Source organism: Sabethes cyaneus, chromosome 2, assembly GCF_943734655.1.
Source record: "Sabethes cyaneus chromosome 2, idSabCyanKW18_F2, whole genome shotgun sequence".
Lineage (NCBI taxonomy): Eukaryota > Metazoa > Arthropoda > Insecta > Diptera > Culicidae > Sabethes > Sabethes cyaneus.
Window position 1 is genome coordinate 180,352,999 of NC_071354.1, and position 18,744 is coordinate 180,371,742.

Here is an 18,744-nt window from a genome sequence, read left to right on the forward strand (position 1 = left end):
ACCGCACACTGTGCTACTCATTGAGGAGAATGTTAATACACTTTGAATACGTTGATGCGATGCGCTGACGTATGACAACTACGGGTAGTTTTAACATGGGTAGTGCGTTGAGAAAAATGCCATCATTGCCATCAGAAAAATATTAATCCATTAATGCAGTTGAATCATGATTCTTACATTTAGTATATTCAGTTGAGTTTGGCTACCCGTGAACGCAACTGCATCATATGGTTAGGCATGTCACAACGGCAACAGTGCGAAAAATGTTATTTAGATATGGCAACATTTGAATTCCCATACATTTGCTTCTTGACGCGCACCAACAGGAAAGTCCCATTATAAACAAAGGCAATTCCCCGCTAAGATTCAAAATTTAACGACTTTTGGTTGTCTTGACGCCTCTGAGTCTATAGTTGCTGTACGCGCACCGGTTGTTTTGTTTTCACGTTTACTGCTGTAGCTACCGAGAGGACCGGGAGCAAAACCGAAAGTTGCTCATTTAAAGAGCGCATTAAGAAGTTTTTCTGCCCGTCAGTTTTTCTCATTGTGTTTAATCTGTTTCTCATTGTGTGGATTTATTTCTCATTTCTGAAAGCAGTTCTGCTCATTGTGTTGAACAAAAAAGTTGCTCTTTTTGCACAATGAGTGAGGAAATAACAAGCCTGCCCATTGCCAACCATTTTAGGAGTTTTACGCTGTATTGGGACTAATAGGAAATGTTCCGGATGAAGTCATCGCTGTGAGAAATAGCCAGTATCGAACATGAACAAATACTTATCATGCGACACCTCAAATACCGACGGAATTTCAATTTCCTAGGAGTTTCCGGAGTCCCCCAAACATATGACCAAATATACCAAACCTGACCCTAGATAGCAGATTTAGCTTCCATTGATCTAGTTATTGAATTCTAGTGTGATTTAAGGTGTCGCACGATAAGTTTTTGTTCATGGATGAAACTTGTCTTAGTGTTCCCGGAAGTCCCCGGAACTTGTCCAGATATAACCAACGTGGTGCTAGGTAGTTGATCTGACTTTGATTGATCTAGTTTTTAAATTCTGTCGTGATTTGGGATGATTTCCGACAGCGATAACTTAATCCGGTACATTTCCGGTTAGTCCCAATACAGCGTAAAACTCCTAAAATGGTCGTCAAATCAATACCGGCTGTGATTTACGTTCATTTTGGAAGTGTCATTGAAGATTTTTATTTACTTTGTATGAGCAATCTGCTCCTTAAATCTTCAAAAGGGCGTAACTCAAAACTTTTTTTAAAAATTGGCTCAGAGGTGCACGATGGCAATACAAATCAACTGGCATTGACCGGTTGAATGACCTATTTTATTTTTTAATAACGGTAAGTACGTGGTTGATTGCAAGGAACTTGGCAATTTTTCGTGCACCATGCTTCAAATCATTTGATCATTAATTGTAGTCTCAAGCAGTCAAGTTAAGTACGGTTTTTATAGGCAAGTATTTCTTAACGTCGTCAGCTTAAAATAAGTGCCATCCAGTTTGTGAGATTTTAGACAGCTTGTTGATGAATAATGTAAAATAGTAAAAGTTCTAAATTGCTTCCTTGAGGAACTGTCGATAGATTGCAAAACAATTCGGATTCTTTTAGGCCGATTTTGACGCATAAACTACTTTACCGGCAATACCTCAACCATCTTGTGAATGCAGGAGAAATTCCAATCTTCTCCATCCGATTCAGCAATATTTCGTGGTCGACAATAACTGCGGCTTTTAAATCTTTAAAATTTTAAATATCGCGTCTACTAGCGCGCCTTCTTCTAATGCAGAATGACAGAATATTACAATTCTTGCTGGAATAGGATTTACCATCTACCTTTGCCAACAAATCAGGTGCACCGCAGGGTAGCATTCCTTGCCCATTCCTTTTTACAAGTTTTTAAATGCCGCAGCTAACTCCATATAAATTAGGTGCAGTTTACTTTACTGTCGATTCGTACCATTGAAGATCATTATTATTTGCAAACTCTAACGCAGCGTTTTTCGAATAGGGTTTCGTAAAATATTTAGCTCGTAACTAAATAGTGTATGGAATTCCGCCAGTCCGTTGTACTGTGCAGCGTTACCTAAAATTGGGCTCACACCTGATTGGATAGAAAACTTTCTAAAATAATTTCTGTTTATTTTTTACGCTAGATCTCAATTTGAGAAATGTAATAAGGCAGTTTTTCGTAAAAACTTAAAAATTTTAACTTTAGAGCACTTTTCTGAACCACCCTAAACTTTCCTAAATTGAGCATCGTGCTATGGTCTTTCCAAAGCAGTATATAACGCGACGACTGGTACTCGATTTGGCACGCTTACTTTGCACAAATCAAAACGGGATATTGCCGTGGATGTAGAAAACGCCAAGTTTGGCTGGAACAACAATACAGTCATTAAATGAACAATGTTAGAGAGCTTTGACGTATAAGTGATGTTCATCTCAAGTAAACTGTTCACCTGAATACTTGTAAAATCATTAGTAATATAAAGGAGACTAAGTTACTAACTGCATAATGCTTAAAAAAAGTGAAACATTCCTCTGAAAAAAAATTGTATAACCTAATGTCACTAGATCAACATGATTGGGTTTGTTGCCAATAAACCGGTACCTGAAAAATCACACAAATTTTCACAGGCTGATTATTCTGCTGAGCTGATGTCTGCCAGCAACAGTATTTTAACATGAAGGTTCGGACGTCGTACCTATTAGTAAGATAATACAACATCAGCATGTGACACGGAAGCTTCCGGTCGGTGGTCGTCCGTCGTGGTGGCAGTGCGAGAAACAAAAACGACGATATCCGTTAACTAAACCGCACACTTTGTGCTAGGTGAAACAAGATACCTGTAGACTGTCGTGTTCGACCTGTTTACTGTATTGTATGGCTTTTCACTTGTCCTTTGTGCTTCTCTATCTAAGCCTCTGTGAGAACTTAATCCAACAAATGAGTAATCATTTCCCTTACCGTGGAGATAAATAGCGGTTGTATCGTTGTTGAGTTGACTGCGTGTTTGTATGGTAGATTTGTATCAGATTTGCACGACAGTGATTTGCGATGAAAAGTTTTAAAAATAGTTTTAAAAGGCCTCGAATTCACAAGGGGGGACTCCAAACAACATTTGTGTCAAAGTTTTTTTTCTCCTGTCGCTGTAGCAGCACTTACGCTACTTAAATTATTCGTCATGCCGATTGATTATTCGCTTCAAGCATTTGCCTGGAAATACGTGGGTTGCTTTGGGGCTTCAATGAAACATCGCTCACAGAGACAGCAGAATACGTGGGTATTCCGAATGGCTTCTCCATTTGGGCGCATGAGCATCATTCGGTACCTGTCGTTCGTCATCGAAGTTAAAGGTTGCATTTTCCAGCATAAAACACTGTTTTATGTGTGGTCGTTGCGGAAACACTGCTGAGGCAAAAAAACGCTAGAGTTTTAGTCTGTCCTTGATAGTAGGTACTGGAATTTCGAGCCCATTCTTATTTTTACTACTAGTGAATAACCCTGCCAGACTGCGTGGTAAAAACTAAACTTTTTCAAATGATCAGTTAAAAAGCGATTTAAAATATTGTTTCATCGCTGTTTAAGGAGCTGCACAGGAAAAAAACGATTAGCGGAACGAAGCGTTTATTGATTTCAACGATGCGGTTATAAGCAACTACGCTTAAGCAGTTCCGCGCGGGCGAATTGTCGGACATCAAATAGTCATTACTGATTTGCAGATATTCTTCCTGAGTGTGAGAAACCGGTAAAGGACGTTACTTGCAACTATTCTTTTGCCAAATAAGTTAAATTTCATGTTATATTAAATTTTAGTGTTATAATTTAAATAACAGTTGCGTGATTTGATTATGAATACATTTTTATTAAAATAAATCAATGGTTAGCATCTTAACGCAAACGAAACTTTCGCCCAACTCCTCACCCTCTGACGGTATTCGTCAGACGCCATAAAAAAGCAAAGAAAAAAAGATTATAACTCCAAACCGATAAACTCGTTCATTTTTCGCGGTGTTGTGTTTGGCTTCTCGTTTGGCGGTAATTATTTATGATCTCATTGATTACTGCACCGGCCAGTGTTGTTCTTTGCTGCGAATGGTACCCTACCTTCCAGCACAACCGGCTTCACCGTCTCTCTCACGGCTCTTGTTGTAATTTGGATTGCATCAATTTTTTTCTGTTTTCACCGCTGTTTGCCATCGCCGTAATCATCAATCGTAGCTGATTTGTGTGGTGTTGTTGCCAGAAGATGTTGATTTTTCGCATTCAGCTGATTGTTCGGGACAGCAGCAGCGCCGACACGACCAGTCCGGATATTAAATGCAGCTGCTAATCGCGTCAACTCATCATCGTTCCACCATTCGGAGTGATTCCTCAGCGTCACTCGTCTGCATTGCGAAAAAATCAAATCCATTTGCTGCATGCTAACTATTCCAGCTGACGACGCAGATGGAAAGTAAAAGTTCGCTGGACGAAGTCACTTTCTTTCGGCCGGTGCAGTGCGGTGCCGTGAAATTATGCGCGAGAAACCTATACAGTTGCATCCACGAGTGCAGTAAACAAAGGATAGAATTAAACACCTGTTGTGCTAACAAATGGTGCTATTGATAATTCGTGGAACGTGTAACGAACATGAGAAAAAAAACATTGTGTCTGCTGTGGTAACAATTTGAATTGATGAATTTGAATGAGACTGAGTTGTTTATGAATTTTGTTTGCGAGGTAAAATATGATCCGAAAGAAGTAGCATCACTGCTGTGAAGAGTATTTGGACTAACGAACTTTCAAAAGATAAACTCAATCGAGATTATGCAACGAACGGCTGTCGATGACTCGGATAGAAATGGGAACCTACCCGAGTGCCTTTGAATATGCAAATTAAGGTGCGTTTCGTTCGGATGCGATTGCTACTTTCTATTTGTTATTTTATGTTTTGATCGACTAAAGTTCATGCTTCTACCGGCAAAACAGTTCGAGCAGTAATCAGGTTTTAAATCAATTTCATTAACCACTGGAGTTCATCTTGATTATAAGAAAGACATTATGTATTAAACGAAGGTTGCTGAAACGACTGCTTGTAAATGCCGAGGAAGGCTCTTCAACTTTACGACTTAAGTAAAGTGAAAACTATATAAGAAATGCGTATGATTCACAAATTTCATTATGCAGTTTTCACTTTTTTCACAATAGTGTAAAACTTTTTAATCTTTAAGATTGATGGAAAGAGTAAAGTTAATCATGAATAACATACATAGTCGTAGCATTTGTTTTTTATAAATTCGATTGGATTTGGGATGTTATTCATCAGCGTTCATAATGACCATATCACAACGCTCCGCATTATATTGGAGCAGATCAACGAATTCCAGGGCTCTCTTCTGCTGGGGTGACATTGCGATTCTCGTTCCGAGTGACTTTGGTTCCTTTCGAACACGTTAAACGAATGGGCGACTCGAACCAAAATCACTCGAAACGAGATTCGTAATGTCACCCGGTGTTCGCTGACTTCGAAAAGCTGTTCGACCGACTCAACCACGAAAACATCTAGGGCGCACTTAGGCGTAGAGGAGTTCCAGATAAGCTAGTCCATTTCATCGAGGCTTAGTACGAGGCGTTCTCGTGCAAGGTTTTGCACGACGGCGTCTTGTCCGACTTCATAAGGGTTACTGCTGGCGTGAGACAGGGCTGCATTTTATCACCGCTTCTGTTTCTCATCGTTATGGATGAGATATTAGTTGGAGCAATTGACAGTAGACCAAATCGAGGATTGCCTTGGAATCCTCTAACAATGGAGCAGCTAAATGACCTCGACCTAACCGACGACATTTTCTTGCTCGCACAACGCCGAAATGATATGCAGAGCAAGTTAGATGACCTCCCAGGCCGAGAGCTCCCAGGCAGCAGGTCTCACAGTGAATGTGAAAACGAACTCTATGGTAGTGAACACTGACAATTCCACCAACTTCACAGTAGCGGGACAACAAGTTGAGCAGGTAGACGCCTTTCAATATCTTGGGAGCCAAACAACGCCCGATGGTGGTAGCAAACCTGATATAGCCACACGGATCAGGAAGGCCAGAGGTGCCTTTGCAGGTCTGCGAAACATTTGGCGCTCAAACGAGATCACTCTACGTGCGAAAACCCAAATCTTTAATTCAAACGTTAAATCCGTACTGCTGTATGCCTGCGAAACGTGGTGCGTCTCAGCGGAGACAACGCAAAAACTGCAGGTATTCAGTAACCGGTGCCTGCGATACATCATTCGTGCCTGGTGGCCTGATAACTGGATATCTAATGAGGAACTCCATCGTCGGTGTCATCAACGGCCGATAGCCACAGAAATTAGTGAATGTAGGTGCGTAGAAGAGGCAGACCCAGAGGCTCATGGCGACGGAGCTTAGCCAACGACATCCGGGCTGTAGACGTGAACCTGTCCTGGCGACAGGTGAAAGTCATGGCGGGTAACCGTCAGCAGTGGAGATCTCTGATTTCATCCCTTTGTTCTGCCGGACCGGCGGACATGCACACATAAGTAAGTAAGTAAGTTCATAATGACACAGACATGACCCTAGATTGGCTAATAGACTAATTTCCTTCCATAGTCTTGAAACACTGTCTAAATAATCTTGCATTGCCCTTAGCTAAGGTTTTCGATATATCATTGTCTCTAAGCTATTTGAGCTAATCGTTCTGGAAAAGTTGATGCCAGATTGCTCACACTGCATCTCTGCTGACCAGCATGGATTTATACCAAAGCGCTCAACAACAACCAATTTAATCGTCTTTACATCGTTCATCATCCGTGCAATGGAAGAAAGGAATCAAGTTGACGCCATATATACGGACCTTTCTGCAGCTTTCGACCGTATAAACCATGAGATAGCCATCTCTAAATACCACGAATTGGGCATTCACGACAATCTGCTGACTTGACTTTGCTCCTATCTCATCGGCAGAACTATGTCAGTCAAAATCGGCGATTACGTATCGTCACCCTTCGTAGCAACTTCCGGCGTTCCCCAAGGCAGTCATTTGGGACCGTTCTGGTTTCTGCTGTACATGAATGACGTGAACATTATCCTAAAATGTTCGAGATTATCGTATGCTGACGATTTGAAAATGTACTGTACAGTAAAAAGTCCTAATGACGCCCATCTCTTGCAACAGGATTTGGAGACCTTTGACGAATGGTGCCGAATTAACAAGATGTCACTAAATGTGTCCAAGCGCTCAGTCATCTCCTTCGGTCGCAAACGTAACAGGTATCTGCACGATTACGCCCTTCGTGAGACGGCCGTAAAGCGCGAAACAACTGTTAAAGATTTGGGAGTCTTGCTTGACTCGAACCTAACGTTCAAGAACCACATTTCTTTCGTTGTATCCAGGGCTTCCTCGCAACTAGGATTTCTGTTCCGCTTTGCGAAAAGCTTCAAGAAAGTATATTGCTTAAAATCTCTATATTGCTCGCTGGTTCGCCCTATGCTGGATTACCCCGCCATTGTTTGGTCACCTTTTTACCAAAATGCAATTCATCGGATTGAAGCAGTTCAGCGCAAATTTATTAGGTTTGCTCTGCGACATCTACGCTGGCGTGACCCACGTAACCTGCCGAGTTACAAAAGCCGTTGCAAGCTGATTAATTTAGAACCGCTGGAAGGAAGGCGCAATGTGGCTAAGGCGTGTTTCGTCGGCGATCTCCTTCAAGGAAATATCGAACACTAGAAGACGTGATCTTCGTTCGCACGCCTTTCTCGCCAATAGACATTCAAGAACTAACTATGGGTTACCCGAACCAGTACTTAGTATGTGCCGGGTTTTTAATAGCTGCTATGAAGTGTTTGATTTTAATGCGTGTCGTGAAAACAATAAGCGTTGTTTTAAAAGATGTTTGTGCTAGGTTAGTTCATATATGTTTTAATTAGATATTTGTCATTAGGATTATACTCTATCTGTTGACTATAATAAATGTAAAATATACAATCCGTAGAATTTAGACCAGCTGGTGCAATCCACCAAAGACGCAAAAGTTGTTAAATTTATGGAAAATTGTCTAGATAACTTATCGTCGCAGTTTTCGCAGAGGGATCATAAAATTCCTACAATTGAGGGATCATGATTTCGAATCATTATGATACTCGTTTCAGTTTGCTGAAACCTGAGACTCTATATGGTGTAGATTCTGTATTAATTTGGTTTGCTATTATTCTATTATTATTTCCATTTTACATGTTACATTGTTCTCGTAACTTGTGGTGAACCAACCACTGGTTCAAAGCCCCATTAAAAAGTAAATACGCTAAAGTCACTTTTTACGCGGTGTGTTTTTACGCGACTATTTTTACGCGAATTTCAGAATTTACGCGGTTTTTTACGCGAATTTCGGACTTTACGGGTTTTTTTCTCACGAATTTTCGAGAAAACTTTTCAAGTGATTAAGTGATGAAGGACCGAAACAACGCACTTCTTAATTTGGTCGTCCACTCTTGATATGACGCTGTTGTGAGCCGCTCCCAAGCCCGAGTATAGCTGGTAAGGCCCTTCTCGCGCTAACACTTAGCATTCGTATGAGCGCCTGTTTTTCTGTCTGCGATCGAGCTTAGTTTTCCCACCTGGGCTGGTTGGAACTACAAGAAGATATAAGCGCCACCTGGAAGCAATAGAGTGCGAGGACTTGGAAGAGCTGTGTCACTCTCAGGAAACACAGAAATTCTACAAGCTGTTACGGAACGTATCCCGCAAAGGCTTTGTGTCGCTAACAGAAACATATCGGGATAAAGACAAGAGGATTTTGTCGCACAACATGTGAAGTAAGTCATCGAAGCCATCAAGCAGCTCAAGAACAAAAAGGCAGCTGGCAAAGATGGCATCGTAGCGGAGCTTATCAGGAGCGGTAGGATAGACTGGCTGTCGGTCTGCATCGGTTTATAGTCAGGATCTAACAAACAGGTCAGCTACCGGAGGTGCAGAACGAAGGGGTAATATACCCAATATATAAGAAGGGCGGCAAGTTGAAATGTGGAAACTCTTTTTTGGAAAGGGAGAAGTATCTGATGCGAAGAATTATTAATTGAGTTAGAGTTATCCTGGGTCGCTGTCCCTGAGGATTTCACCTGCAATATAATGTTCCGCCAACTAACTCGGTCCATGGTTGTGCGTTTCCAATGTCTCAACTGTCCCACACTTTCCAGGTCATGCTCCACTTGGTTTAACCATCGAGCACGCTGCGCACCTCTGCGTCTGGTATCAACCGAATTCAAGGCGAAAACCATTTTTGCGGGGTTATTAGCAGGCATTCTCACAACATGTCCCGCCCATTGTACCCTTCCAGCTTTAGCAATTTTCTGGATACTGGGTTCGCTTTGTATATGGTAACGGGTGGCAACTAAAATTTGGGAATTTTTTCGCGGCCCTTATGGTCAACAACAAACGAGCTCAGAGAGAAATGAGAGTATGTATGTGTTAGCTCTCTCTCTCCTCTTTTTGTTAATATTTTTTGTTTTGTTTATGCTTGCCCAGTTTTGCTAAAAATGGCGTCGAAGCAAGAAGCATTCCGGGAGCGCGTTGTACACTTCAATGAACTGCAACAGAAATCTCGGCAAAAAGTATACGGTACAACATTTAAAAAGCAAATATGTTACGGCTTCGGCTGTTTACCATATCCTAAGATGCCCAACAACTATTCGCAAGCAAGCTAGTGGAAGAACCCGCACGTTTTTTAACACCTTCTAGCATGATGTTGAATAGGAGATAGGAAATACTATCGCCTTGTCGAAGTCCCCTGCATGTTTCAAACGGGTTTGATACCGCACCCGAAATCCTCACACAGCACCAAATGCCATCTGTCATGGCCTTAATCAGTCTTACCCAGGGCTTGAAAAGGGATCGCAAGTTGAATGTGACTGCCATGAATGCGTATGCTATCCTCATTCAACCTGCGCTTTTTGAACGATCATTTGGCTGTTTTTTGAATCCAGTCAATCTGCCGCTTGCGCTGCTGCCGTCTTACAATTCATGCGGCCTCTCAGCAAAAGCAAACAGTCGATCTCCCGTTTTGCTTTGCGCTTTGAGAATATAAACTGAAAACTGACTGGAAGCATACGGTGACGTATTTTTTCGTTTCTCTTTTTGCCTTCAAATCGGCTGCTTACAGTAATAGATGGTCACCCGGACGTCGGTTCGACGCAAGCAAAATGTTTGTTTGTATTGGACGGAGTCCGACCGACTCCTTCCATGCACATGTAGTGGTTGTTTTTTTTTTGTAGTATCGAATCATACGATAGTGCGGTTGCTTTTCGTTAACGTGGTGACTGCTAGTCATTTGACTGTTTTGCAGTCATTCGCTGCTCCAAACAGTAAAGGCAATTTGATCGAAACGATAATGTTAAAAAGGTTTAGAGCGCGTTCGTTCTACTGCGTTCTGACTGAGCAAACTGCCAGTTTTGTTATGCATAGCGTTCGTATTCCACCACTAAACGGACGGTGCGAACTTGAATGCGCGTTGGTGTGACTGCGGTAGAAAAAAGGATCGGTTGAAGCCCTGGTCTTGCCAGCTTACCGGGAAACCGTTTTCGTCCATTATTTTCCATAGATCTTCACGGTCGATAGTATTGTGGGCGGCCTGGAAATCTATGAATAAATGATGCGTAGGGACTTGATATTCGCGAAACTTTTGGAGGATCTGTCGCAGCACAAAGATTTGGCCCGTTGTCGATCGCCCGTTTACAAAACCGGCTTGATAACTTCCCACGAATCTACTGATTCGAGGCGAATTGTTATAGACCAGTAATATATTAGGTTGTGCCATGGTAGGTGAGATTTGTGCTCACACTTTTTCGGTTGGTACCCGATTGTTTTTCTAACTAAACTACTGCTGCCCGTTATATTAAGCAGTCTAATACCTAGTTTTGTCTTATTCTGCCAATTCTATCATTCTACATTCGCATAACACACTCGTGTTACAACTATATTATTTTTGTATGACTGCCCTTTGTTTTTACCGCCGAGAAGATTGACTGTTATTTACTCGTTCAGTGCGATAGAAACAGGCAGGGCGTTGCCGTCAGCTGCTCCGGCAAGTCTACGTGTGATTAACCACCATGGGGCGTGTAGTCACGAGGAGATGGTGCGAATGTAGATTGAAGGATATAATGGGCGAGACATATTGTGAGGATGCCGAACAACAGTCTCATGGTTAGAGCAAGACCTAGAAAGTGTGCAAAGTGAGGTAAAATCCTAGAGGTACCGCTCCAGGATAAGTAAGTAAATTACTTCCGCGGTCGCGGTAACAGCTTGTGAATTTGGACATAACTCGCTCGGACGGGATGGAAAAGGATTGGACAGCATCAGAACAACGAGCTTAAATTTCAAGATCGTACCCAGTGCGGACATTCAATGAAAAATTATTAAAATTTTCTTAAAGGTTTACTTGAAATTATGTGACGAGAGAGGAGAGAGAGACGAGAGGGGGAGAGAGGAGAGAGAGAGAGAGAGAGAGAGAGAGGGGGGGGGGGGGTGGAGAGAAATAGAAACAGAGAAAGGGAGAGAGGAAAATTAAAAAAATACTAAAAAAGACATATGTTCTGCAAAAATATCTACATTTTTGGACGCATTTGAAAAACTCAGTTCGCATTGTCCTTGTAGGTGGATATATAGTCACCCTAATGATGCAAAGATAGGCCGTATTTTTATTAACGAGTTGCTCTGAACCACACGCTATAATATAATAACGTATTGTACGCATTTTTTGAAAAATCGTATGATTTGATACGTAGCTTGCTATATTTAACAAATCAATTTTGGTCCCAAATATTTCAAAGCATCAGATTTTAAAATGAATTTGAATGTTCGTAAAAGCGCTCGTCTGGAATAACGGAGGTAGAACCGAAACTGTGATAGCAAGTTTTGTAACTTTTGACGTCAGGGAGACGTAAAAGTTGGTTTTAACATCCGTCTAATCCGTCATGTCTAATCCATAAATGTAGACTCCGTAATTAGGCTTCTTCTAGATAAGGCCGTTAAACATTGTTTCACACAATTAGTAAATGAGACAGCAAAATTAATGTTCGTGACGCTCGGTGATGACCACTACATTTCCTGTTCTTATTTGCCAAAATGAAAGAGTTGACCTAAATCTCCATTACATTAGCCTCCTAGCTAGCATAAACTCTAAAAAGGCCGCTTCAAGCAGTGAGATCAAGATCATCAATTTTGTTCCAGAAATTATCCCAGAACCGACTCTTAAAGCTTGTTTGTATTTTTTTTTGCAATTTTTGAGATTTTCATCGCTCGCATACAGTTGATTCGGTAAATGACTTATTGCAGTTTCACTTAATCAACCAACCCAATCAGGTGACCCAGCGCGCTGGGTTTGACTGAAATTTGTTTTTATCATTGCTATTTCGTGATTACGCCACAAAAGTGTAGAAGTTTATTGCGTATATCATGGGAAGAGTGCCTCATGCTACAGCACTGTCCTTCTCTGATTCGTTAGAGTCGTAACGGTGGGTACCTTCGCAGATATTGTGGGAAATAATTTCACATCGCAAGATCATGTCATCATTAGTTAGTGACTTTCCGCCGCCACCATGAAAAGAGAAGCAGGGTCACCCTTACCTTCGAAACAAAATATAATCATTAGCTAGCTAGGAAGCTCATATCTTAACGTATGCGTATCGAAAATTGACGGCTCTTTGTGCTGTGTCTATTTTTGCGATAAGGAGATAAGAGACAACAGTATTCACGGATGCAATTTAAGGTTTTATCATACTGCAATTAAAGGTAAATAGATTTACAAAAAATATGCTTTCTTACCGTCGGCGTCGACTGCTTGTAATGACTTCATTATTTATTAATTTCTATTGTTTCATCACATCACAGTCGCATTGCTTTGTATAATCGAATTGCCTTGAAAAGTCATAATAATTCGTTACAACCTCATAAAACAATGTAACCGGCACAGCGCCATTGTTCGTAGACAGTTGTTGGATAAATGGTGGTAGTAGTTTTCCCACAGAATGCAATAAACAAGAGAAATTCAATTCTGTCTTTGCATGGAAAGCGATTACCTCAATGATAGAACATTCTATATCAGGCATTCGATTTTTTCTTCGCTGCGAACTTTACCTAGCAGTCAGAATTTCTCGGAAAAGTTCACGTAGCTCTTTTCGCCATCATGTGAAACGTTAGAGTAAAAGACACCTTTCGACCGGAACCGAGTACGGGAGGGTATCGCAACCACCAAAGGGGTGTGCAGCCGTGGGGTTGAAAAGGTAAAAATCGATATTGCATAAGCCATCCCACACTTCGGTAAATGCAGTGTAAACAACTCCCGGTTCTGACAGTAGGAATGAGTCGGTTCAGTCGTCTGTGGCTGAAGGCTAGATAGTACTATACAGCTTTGCCATTCTGCACTTCAGAAAATGTAAATTCAGATTGATACCGCGTTTGCTGACTGGCTGGAATTGCCTTTCTCCGAGCGTTGTTGAGGGGAAAAATCTGAAATGCCGTTCGGATGTCACAGTAATACCGAGTTGGGTTTTACGCCGTATGAAACGAGTAAGGTATTTTACTATTTTATTGCAATATAGGAAAATAAACCGGTGACATCGACCACCGGGACCGGTACGGTGCGACGGATGTATGTAGACACAGAAGCAAGTTCCCCATTCATGCTGCCGGGCACCAGCCAGAGCCAGAGGTTTCTAAAGTGGGTCATCAAGTATTCATTATCCGATGGTTTACTGTTCGGGAATTCGAAGAACCGGAATGGGCAGCAGCTTTTAATCACAAATGGGGTTGTTGAGCAAGGAAGTGTCAGACTTGTTGTATGAATGGTTAATTTATCGAAGGATATATGGGACATATATTTTTGAGTGTCATTTTAAATGTTTGACGAAGGCCAGTAAAATGTTTTGGCTTCTTATTTACCCAATGAAGAAAAAGTCATGTAACGTATTTCCTAAAATCGATAAGCCAAAGCTCGATTTACCGAAATCATGTAAGTGATATCTGATGAATGCATGTGTGATAAGCCAAGGTTTACGGTGATGATAGCGAAACTACACTGCTACAATTTTGGTATGCAATAAAAAACTGTTTTAAACTGGTATGGATTTTAGGAAAAATAATCTAAAACATAGAGGCATACGCTATGTAAACGTCACATTGTACCTATAAAATTTATATTTATTTCATTCTGTTGACAAGCTGATCCTAGTAAACCGCCTTGCAACAGTTTATTGACAAATTCAGCAAATTTTTGTTTTTTCTGTGTGAATTTTGAAAAATTTTCAATCAAATTCAAACATGATTACTAAATTATGTGCTCTAAATTAGAATCCATTTCGGGACGGCGAACCGCACAGGAACACATCAAGACACTAGGCTATCGGTTTGTGGCCCGCCTTGGTGAAGGCACTTTTTCCAAGGTATTTTGTGTTGATAACGGAAATCGAATACAAACACTTATCTGAGCTTCTGACCAGGTTTACCTTGTCGAATTTACCGATAAAACCACGAAAGCGATCGAAAAGCTGGCCTGCAAGCTGATCGATACGGCCACGTGCAGTGCAAAGTTCAGACGAAAGTTTCTACCGCGAGAATTGGCCGTTCTGCTGAGGGTTAAGCATCCGCACATCGTCCGAACCCATAGGATTGTGAAATGTCACTCGAAAATTTTCATTTTCATGCGATACGCCGAACTGGGCGATCTGCTGACGTTCATATTGGCTCACGGGCCGATAGGCGAGAACCAGTCCCGTATCTGGTCCCGGCAGGTGGCACTGGCTCTGCAGTATTTGCATGAAAGTGGTTTGGCCCATCGGGACTTGAAGTGTGAAAATATTCTTATTACCACTAATTTTAACGTAAAGCTCAGTGATTTTGGTTTTTCACGATACGTCATGAAGGACGGCATGGTTGAGCTGAGTAGTACCTACTGCGGTTCGTTCGACTATGCGGCACCAGAGATTTTGAAGGGCCAACCCTATGACCCGAAAGCTTCCGATATGTGGGCTTTCGGAGTGTTGCTGTACGTAATGTTGAACAAGTCTATGCCCTTCAAGGGACGCACGAAAGTGGTTTACGAACAGCAAATGGGAAGAAAGTGGAAGTTTCGGTCTAGGGTTCGCGAGAATCTTTCCTGTCAGGTGAAAGCTGTTGTGAGCAATCTACTGGAACCGAACGCCATCATTCGGTGGACCGTGCAGGAGGCGGTAATAGCAGATTGGTATATGGATGTGCCCAAATTACGCGCGTTGAAAACAGATGAGTTTGTTGCTTTGGCAGCCGCTCGATCATCTAAAATGAATTCCAACGAAACTCTTCGAATACGGTCCAAACTGAAAGTATCCGCCAGTGGTGTTATTACGACCATCAAGGAAATTGAAGGAAGTGCGGAGCAATTTGGATCAAACTTGTCCGTTAAGACATCGACCATTCAACTGTTACAGGATGAACCCAGTGATTCACGAGGAACAAAGGAGCTGAATGAAGATGGTCAGTCGGTGAAGCTTCAGTAGCTATACAGTATTTCCAATTGGTAGATAATAAAAACAGGCATTGTAGCGAAAGCGGAAAACATCGGTTGAATGGATTGCAGTTCTAGTTTGATGCTATGTATTTACAGCAATATAGATGAGCCTATACTTTCAGAAATGCCTCTGGGTACTATAGGTGCTTTCCACATCAGCAATAAACATTTTCATTCCCTCGCTCGACTTTGGAATGCTGATAGTTCATAATAAAAGTATCTAGTCTGATACTTTTATTTTCTTTATACTAGTGCAACTGGTTCGTTGTCTGGATCAGGTTTAACGGTGCGCATAATGGCCTGTTATTTTTCATATCGAAAAAATATGGAATTTTCTTCATTTTTTCTTTGAGAAAAAAAAGGATTCGATAATCTGCTGTTGCTAATAACTTTTCTATAAAATCGTGCATTTTCACAATTAATCCACAAAACTTTGTGAGAAGTCTAATTATTAACCTGGCGTAAAAAGAATGAGACTATGAACTTAATTTAACCCTTAGCAAACAAAAAGTTCAACAATTTTCACTTCAATGACATTCCAAAACAAACCAGACCACAAACCGGAAACTTCGAGTCAGACATTCCTATTGAAATCATACTTGAATATCATCATTCTGTCGGTAATGAGCACAGATGCCGGGGAGTTGCTTTTCCGTATTGCATTACCGCGGTAGGACGGACGGCATTGCCGGAGCAACAGCTTGTTTTATTGAAATAGCATCTCAACCGGCACAAATTCCGTTGAAGAGCTGGACAGGATTCAATGTTGGTGCTGCATAACGGCACCACCAAGGCCAAAGACGTGACGATTCTAACGGAGTCGGTGAACTAGTTTCTGAACTAACTTTGTCTGCGTTGGGTGTAGGTATGGTCCGGTCACGAGAGCGAGGGGGTGGAATACTGAACCGAGGGATGCAGGTACATGTTGTAGGTATAGTTTCTTCAACTGCCAGTACAACACACCCGTTCTGTATAGAGGACTGTGGAGCGAAACGAAAGCGAGAAATAAAACTATCGATAGCGGTTTGCTGAAGGAGAGCAAAAAACATTCCGCTACCGAATGCTGGTTTGTTTCATACTTGGATGGAGAATATATCAGCTAATGCCGCACCAATGAAAAACCGGTCCCGAACTGGACAATTAGCGAACAATAAACTGTACTACCTGAAGCTGGTTAAGGTTAGACTTTGATCTTGCACTTTAAAACATTGAAAATAGAGCTATGAAACGTGCACAATTGAATGTTTCAATATTATATACCAAAAATTATTGTAAGTAATTCTGTAATTGTCATAGTTTAGTGTTTATTTTTATTAAATTATTATCTTTGATTGTTTGCAACTCGTCTAATCTTTTGTGTTTTAGGAAGTCGAATAAGTCCTTGTTTCTCGGTGGATGGCTGAATCGATCCTTTCACCGGTGGCTTTATTTGGACGGCAATGTAACTAGTTTAGTAATAACTTATAGAATACTAGCTGACCCGACAAACTTCGTATTGCCACAAATTAAACTGTGTTGTACATAAATCGTGAATCTCGGATGACCTTTGTCGCAATCTTGAGTTTTGCAAGTTTCTGGGGAGTTCATGGGTGTTTTAATATACAAATTTTCCTCACAGTAAAGTAGAAAACAACTCCTCCCATTGCTTAGCCTGATAAAATAAAGCGGATAGGATTTAAATATTCGCCATCATTACAAACCATTTCGCCGAATACCATTTTGCGGAACACCAATTCTCGGTTGACCATAACGCGGAATATAGAGTTTCGCAAAATACCATTTCGCGAAAAACCTTACGCGGGATGTACCATTTCACGGAAAATCGTTTCGTAGAAAGTACCATTTCGCAGGGGTGACCCAACTGAAGGAAAGTAATAGAGGTCAGTAGATCCAGGAAAAGAAATAAACCTAGATAGAGGTGATCTCTACGGGGGACTGACCCCACAGTCGCCGGCGCTTCCGACGGCAGGTCGCCGGCAACACTCGCGGCCTCTGGCCGTCTCACGCTGAATTATCTAATGTAACTATTGATAGTTTTTGGTGGTCTTATTATTGATTAATGTTTTATGAAAGAGTCTAAAATTTCTCCAGTTCGATTAGTTTTTGAGTTACGCGAAAATTTCTGTTTTATTTGTATGATAGTCCTTATCCCCCTACCACAGGGGTGAGGGGTCTCAAACCATCATTAAAAAAATTCCTGCCTCCAAAACCCCCCACATGCCAAATTTGGTTCCATTTGCTTGATTACTTTTCGAGTTATGAGGAAATTTGTATTTCATTTGTATGGGAGCCCCCCCTCATAAAAAGGGAGAGGGGTCCTAATTCATCATAGAAAAAATTCATGCCTCCAAAAACACCCACATGTCAAATATGGTCCCATTTGATTAATTAGTTTTCGAGTTATGAGGAAATTTGTATTTCATTTGTATAGAAGCCCCCCCCCCCACCTCCTAAAGTGGGGAGGGGTCTCAATTCACCATAGAAAAAATTCTTGTCTCCAAAAACACCCACATGTCAAATTTTGTTCCATTTGCTTGATTAGTTCTCGAGTTATGCGGAAATTTGTATTTCATGTGTATGGAAGCGCCCCCCTGTTAAAAGGGAGAGGTCATTATTCCCCTCCTAAAGAGGGGAGGGGTTTCAATTCACCATAGAAAAAAATGCCTGCAAAAACACCCACATGCTAAATTTGGTTCCATTTGCTTGATTAGTTCTCGACTTATAAGGAAATTTGCATTCCATTTGTATGGGAAGCCTCTCCTAAAAAGGTCCCCCCTCTTAGTGGGAGGAGGGGTCTCTAACCATCATAAGAACCTTCCCTGGCCCCAAAAACCCCTACATGCAAATTTTCACTCCGATCGGTTCAGTAGTTTTCGATTCTAAAAGGAACATAGGGACAGACAGACTGACAGACAGACAGACAGACAGAAATCCTTTTTTATAGGTATAGATTTGTCATTAAACGTACATTTTTTTGTTAAACACAACATCAATTAATTTGGGTTATCATTTACAGCGCTGATTTGCTCTCGGCAATTTCTTCGAAAATAGTTGAAAGCACCATTTACTTGGTGGCTATTCACTATTCACTTGACGGCTTTTGCCGAATCTAGAATTGCCCTCCACTGTACTTGATCCTGGGCCTAATTCGTTGAGCGTCTGTAGTCGATCCTGGGACTCGATCCAGCGTCAATTCGTT

The 18,744-nt window shown here is 41.3% G+C and overlaps 2 protein-coding genes across 5 annotated transcripts in view; both read left to right on the forward strand.

Moving 5' to 3' along the window:
- LOC128737669 (neurabin-1) overlaps positions 1-18,744 on the forward strand; it is a 141,289-nt gene that overhangs the window by 19,742 nt on the left and 102,803 nt on the right. The window lies entirely within an intron of this gene.
- LOC128736405 (testis-specific serine/threonine-protein kinase 2-like) lies at positions 6,977-15,534 on the forward strand. The gene is given in 3 exon segments (XM_053830887.1): positions 6,977-7,453; positions 14,314-14,442; positions 14,500-15,534. Coding segments are annotated over 3 exon segments (1,641 nt in total).